The 6,337-nt window shown below is 38.3% G+C and overlaps 1 protein-coding gene across 1 annotated transcript; it reads left to right on the top strand.

The window, feature by feature from the left end:
• Positions 1–704: 704 nt before the first annotated feature.
• coro7 (coronin 7) lies at positions 705–1,313 on the top strand. The gene is made up of 3 exons (XM_059562052.1): positions 705–779; positions 862–978; positions 1,179–1,313. The coding sequence occupies exons 1-3, from the start codon at positions 741–743 to the stop codon at positions 1,251–1,253; spliced, it is 231 nt and encodes a 76-aa protein (XP_059418035.1). The 5' UTR covers positions 705–740; the 3' UTR covers positions 1,254–1,313.
• The last annotated feature ends 5,024 nt before the right edge of the window (positions 1,314–6,337 follow it).

Here is a 6,337-nt window from a genome sequence, read left to right as displayed (position 1 = left end):
TATCTATTGTCTGTCTGTCTGTCTGTCTGTCTGTCTGTCTATCTATTGACCTATTGTCTATTTGTCTTGTCTAGTCATGTTTGTAGACATCAAGGCAGCTTACTATATTCTCTCTCAGATATTTGGCATGGCTTGTAGTCCAGATGGGAAACTGCTGGCCACTGTGTGTAAGGATAGAAAAGTGCGACTGTACAACCCACGCAAGTCCACTTTGCCCATTTAAGTTAGTTCAGCATCAGATTAATATTATTAACTTTGAAAGCAAAATTAATGGTATCTTTTTGACAAAGTTTTACCATCTTTGTCTATGCAGGAGGGCCCAGGACCAGAGGGCCAGAGAGGGGCCCGTGTAGTGTGGGTCTGTGACGGAAAGTGCCTGCTGGTTTCAGGATTCGACAGGTACAATATGCCACAGATTTAGCCAAAATGATCATAGTATTGTTACTAGCAGTCTCTCTCGGGCACTAAAAGAGTGTAAAATGGCTTATTTCCTTTACAGCCGCAGTGAAAGGCAACTGATGTGTCTCCCTCAACCCTTATCCCATTTTATGATCCCGACACCAGCGTCCTCATCCTCACTGGGAAATTGTGTGAGTGTGTGCCTTAGCTGAGCATTAAAATTGGCCATTGGTTTATAATAACAAACAGATTCATCCAACAGTGTGTTTATTTGTCCTTTGGTCTTTCAGGGTGACACACGTGTTTATATATACAAGATCGTGCCTGAAGCGCCGTACTTCATGGAATGTAGTAGTTTTAATTCCTCTGAACCACACAAGGTATTATCGTTGGTGCTGTTGTGAAGTTGTTGATGATACAGAAAGCAGACTGTTTTATTAATGTTTTACCGTGTCATCACAGGGGTTGTGTTTCCTGCCGAAGGCTGAATGTGATGTGCGTGATGTGGAAGTGGCTCGAGCCATCTTACTTGGCAAGACCACCACTGAACCCGTGGCCTTCAGAGTGCCTCGTGTCAAAGTAAGATTGACCCTCATAGCAGAATCTGAAAACTAATTATTATTATTAATTTTATAATATTTTTAAATTACTGTGTGTTTATATTTCTGGATACCTTTAGCGTGATCATGTTTGAGTATTTTTTCAGCTTTATATTACAGTGTTTGTTCCTCATGCCGAATTAACAAATGTAAACATCTGAATCTGTCTTCGCTCCACAGAAAGAGTTTTTCCAGGATGATGTTTTCCCGGAGACTGCAGTGTGGCGGGAAGCATCTCTGACCGCTGCTTTCTGACTCTCTGGATCCAATGGACAGCACCGCAAAATCAGCCTGCGGCCCAAAGACATGACGCCCAGTACAGCTCAACATCCCCAAACACAGCTCAAAGAATACCTGTCCAGAAATCTGCTCTATGCATGTAGTGTTACAACACCCTAACGTTTCTATGTCTATACATTAATTCTATATACATGTCATTTGTTTGTCTCTTTCTGTCTCTGTCTATCATTTGTTGGTCCATTCTATCTGTCTCAGTCTATCATAGTGTGTGTGTGTGTGTGTGTGTGTGTGTGTGTGTCTGTGTGTGTCGATCATTTGTTCATTCATTCGGTCTGTCTGATGTTTGTTTGTTCATTCTGTCTCTCTGTCTATCGTTTGTTTGCTCTATCTGTCTATTGTTTGTTTGTTCATTCATTCTATGTGTAGTTTGTTTGTTCTGTCTGTCTGTGTATGTGTGTCTGCCAAACATTTGTTTATTTGTTCATTCTGTCTGATGTTAGTTTGTTGTCTGTCTTTCTCTCATTTGTTTGTTCTGTCCGTCTGTCTATCATTTGTTCATTCTGTCTGTCGCTGCCTATCGTTTGTTTGTTTGTTTTTGTCTATCATTTGTTTGTTGATTCATTCTATGTATCTGTCGTTTGTTTGTTGTCTGTGTGTCTGTCTCTGTCTGTCGTTTGTTTGTTTGTTCTGTATATTGTTTGTTCATTCATTCTATCTGTTTGTTTGTTTGTTCTGTCTGTTGTTTTTTGTTTGATAATTCTGTCTTATGTTTGTTTGTTTTGTCTGTCTTTCTAGCATTTGTTTGTTCTGTCTGTCTATTGTTTGTTTATTCATTCTGTCTGTCTGTGTCTATTTTTCGTTTGTTTGTTCATTCTGCCTTCCGTTTGTTTCTTCTGTCCAAATGTTTATCCTTTTTTTGTTCATTCTGTCTGTCTCTCTGTCTATTGTTTGTTTGTTTATTTATTCAATCTGTGTTCTCTCTATCTGTCCATCTGTCATTCCTTCATTCTGTCTATCTATCAGTCTCATTTATTTGTGAGTATGTGTGTTTCATGCAGTTGCTCAGTGCTCAGGGCAACAGGGAAGACCCTCTCCCACAGGAGTCATATGAGGGTGTGGACGAAGACGAGTGGGTGAGTAAAGAACTGAGTAAAGAACTGGTTCAGTAGACTTTTTGCTTTAAATGAATGGTTGTTGTCATGGTGTAAAGAACAGAAACTGCTATTTGTTAATAACTGGAATCTTTTCTGGGAGCGTCCTAGGCTGTTTCGCGCTGATGGATTACACCCCAGCAGAATCGGAGCGGAGCTGCTCTCTGACAACATCTCCAGGACACTTCGCTCCATGTGACTAGTAAGACAATTCTCTAATAACTATTATGATGACTTTTGTTCCACCCGCTTAAATGATAAAAGTACTTGTGCTGTAAAAACTATTAAGACTGTGTCTGTTCCCCGAATAGTGAGGTCAAAATATAATGTAGGATCTAAAAAAAATCTTATCGTAATTAAACCAGAAAAATGTAAAGTAAATGAACAAAAACAATTTTTAAAGTTTGGGCTCATAAATATTAGATCCCTCACACCCAAAGCAGTTATTGTAAATGAAATGATCACAGAAAATAGTTTTGATGTACTCTGCTTGACTGAAACCTGGCTAAAACCAAATGATTATTTTGGTCTAAATGAGTCTACTCCACCAAACTACTGTTATAAGCATGAGCCCCGTCAGACTGGTCGTGGCGGAGGTGTTGCAACAATATATAGTGATATTCTCAATGTTACCCAGAAAACAGGATACAGGTTTAACTCTTTTGAAATACTTCTGCTAAATGTTACACTGTCAGACATGCAAAAGAAATCTAATGTATCTCTTGCTCTGGCTACTGTGTATAGACCACCAGGGCCGTATACAGAATTCCTAAAAGAATTTGCAGATTTCCTCTCAGACCTTCTAGTTACAGTTGATAAGGCGCTAATCATGGGAGATTTTAATATTCACGTTGATAATGCAAATGATACATTAGGACTTGCGTTTACTGACCTAATAAACTCCTTTGGAGTCAAGCAAAATGTCACCGGGCCCACTCATCGTTTTAATCATACACTAGATCTAATTATATTGCATGGAATCGATCTTACTGCTATAGATATTGTACCCCAAAGTGATGATATTACAGACCATTTCCTTGTATCGTGCATGCTGCGTATAACTGATATTAACTATATGTCTCAGCGTTACCGTCTGGGCAGAACTATTGTTCCAGCCACCAAAGACAGATTCGCAAATAACCTGCCTGATCTATCTCAACTGCTATTTGTACCCAAAAATACACATGAATTAGACGAAATTACTGACAACATGGGCACTATTTTCTCTAATACATTAGAAGCTGTTGCCCCCATCAAATTGAAAAAGGTTAGAGAAAAACGTACTGTGCCATGGTATAACAGTAATACTCACTCTCTCAAGAAAGTAACTCGTAGTCTTGAACGCAAATGGAGAAAAACTAACTTGGAAGTTTTTAAAATTGCATGGAAAAACAGTATGTCCAGCTATAGACAGGCTCTAAAAACTGCTAGGGCAGAGCATATCCACAAACTCATTGAAAATAACCAAAACAATCCAAGGTTTTTATTTAGCACAGTGGCTAAATTAACAAATTACCAGACGCCACCTGATTCAAATATTCCACCAACGTTAAATAGTAATGACTTTATGAATTTCTTCACTGATAAAATAGATAACATTAGAAATACAATAGCGAATGTAGATTCTACAGCGTCTAACACTTCAGTTTCATCCATCGCACCCAAAGATAAACTGCAGTGCTTTACAAATATAGGACAGGAAGAGCTAAATAAACTTATCACTGTATCTAAACCAACAACATGTTTATTAGATCCTGTACCCACTAAATTACTAAAAGAGCTGTTACCTGTAGCCGAAGAACCGCTTCTCAATATCATTAACTCGTCGTTATCTTTAGGTCACGTCCCAAAACCATTCAAGCTGGCGGTTATCAAGCCTCTTATTAAGAAACCAAAACTAGATCCTAGTGTACTGGCAAATTATAGGCCTATTTCAAATCTTCCATTTATGTCTAAAATTTTAGAAAAAGTTGTGTCTGCTCAATTGAGCACCTTCCTGCATAAAAATGAACTGTATGAAGAATTTCAGTCAGGTTTTAGGCCCCACCATAGCACAGAAACTGCACTTGTTAAAATTACAAATGACCTGCTTCTTGCGTCAGATCAAGGCTGCATCTTATTTCTAGTCTTACTTGATCTTAGTGCTGCGTTCGACACCATAGATCATGACATACTCATAGATCGATTACAAAACTATACAGGTATTCAAGGGCAGGCTCTAAGATGGTTTAGATCCTACCTGTCCGATCGCTACCATTTTGTTTACTTAAATGGGGTGTCATCTCATTTATCATCAGTAAAATATGGAGTGCCACAAGGATCCGTCCTAGGTCCCCTTCTATTTTCAATATACATGTTGCCCCTTGGTAATATTATTAGAAAATACGGAATTAGCTTCCACTGTTATGCTGATGATACTCAGCTATATATCTCAACGAGACCAGATGAAACTTCCCAATTATCTAAGCTAACAGAGTGTTTTAAAAATGTAAAAGATTGGATGACAAATAATTTTCTCCAATTAAATTCGGATAAGACAGAGATATTAATTATTGGACCAAAAAACACCACACAGAATCTTGTAGATTACAATCTGCAACTAGACGGATGTACTGTTACTTCCTCTACAGTCAGAAATCTGGGTGTTATATTGGACAGCAATTTGTCTTTTGAAAATCATATTTCCAATGTTACAAAAACCGCATTCTTCCATCTTAGAAACATTGCCAAGCTACGAAATATGTTATCTGTTTCTGATGCAGAAAAGCTAGTTCATGCTTTCATGACCTCTAGACTGGACTATTGTAATGCACTTCTAGGTGGTTGTCCTGCTTCGTCAATAAACAAGCTACAGGTAGTCCAAAATGCAGCAGCTAGAGTCCTTACCAGGTCAAGAAAATATGATCATATTACCCCAATTTTACAGTCTCTGCACTGGCTACCTATTAAGTTCCGTATCAGTTACAAATTATCATTACTTACCTATAAGGCCCTAAATGGTTTAGCTCCTGCGTACCTAACTAGCCTTCTACCACGCTACAACCCATCACGCACCCTAAGGTCACAAAACACTGGACTTTTGGTAGTTCCTAGGATAGCAAAGTCCACTAAAGGAGGTAGAGCTTTTTCACATTTGGCTCCCAAACTCTGGAATAGCCTTCCTGATAATGTTTGGGGTTCAGACACACTCTCTCTGTTTAAATCTAGATTTAAAACGCATCTCTTTCGCCAAGCATTCGAATAATGTATCTCTTAAATTGTGAGTGTAGTTGCATCTGCATTTTTATTTTTTAGCTTGGGTTAAACTAATTTTACTTTGTTGGATCATCAGCTATGCTAATGATGTCTCTATTTTGTTTCTATGTTTTGCCACGGGAACTAGGATTTACACAAGCTCCAGTCTGCATCCAGAACACCTGAGAAGAGATGATGCTGACCCTCAGAGGACCACAGATGATCCTAACCTTGAATCAACAAACAGAACTAACAATTATTGCTACATGTGTGACTGCATCATATAATTACTATTAATTAATAATATTGATAGTTCATCATCTAGCTGACTACGTCTTGTATTATTATTATTATTTTTATTTTTCTAAAATCCTGTCAAACGTGCACAAACTACTAGCTACTACTAAATATTGTAGAAACATAATTTTCTGTAAAGTTGCTTTGTAACGATTTGTATTGTAAAAAGCGCTATACAAATAAACTTGAATTGAATTGAATTGAATTGACCCCACAAACACACACACCAGATGATTCATGATACACTGTAAACCATCTAAATCATGTCTCTGTGTGTGTTTCAGGATGAATAACACACAAGCCTTGCCTCGCAGTCCAGTCAGGGTGCCAGCAGCAGATATGGGACATGCCTGCTGTATTTGAATCTTGCCATTCCAGGGTGCCAATGTTCCTCTGAACCTCCGAAACGCTCCTCAT

The sequence above is a fragment of the Carassius carassius genome, chromosome 1, assembly GCF_963082965.1.
Source record: "Carassius carassius chromosome 1, fCarCar2.1, whole genome shotgun sequence".
NCBI lineage: Eukaryota > Metazoa > Chordata > Actinopteri > Cypriniformes > Cyprinidae > Carassius > Carassius carassius.
Note: the sequence above shows the minus strand (reverse complement) of the source record. Positions and strands in the feature narration are given on the sequence as shown.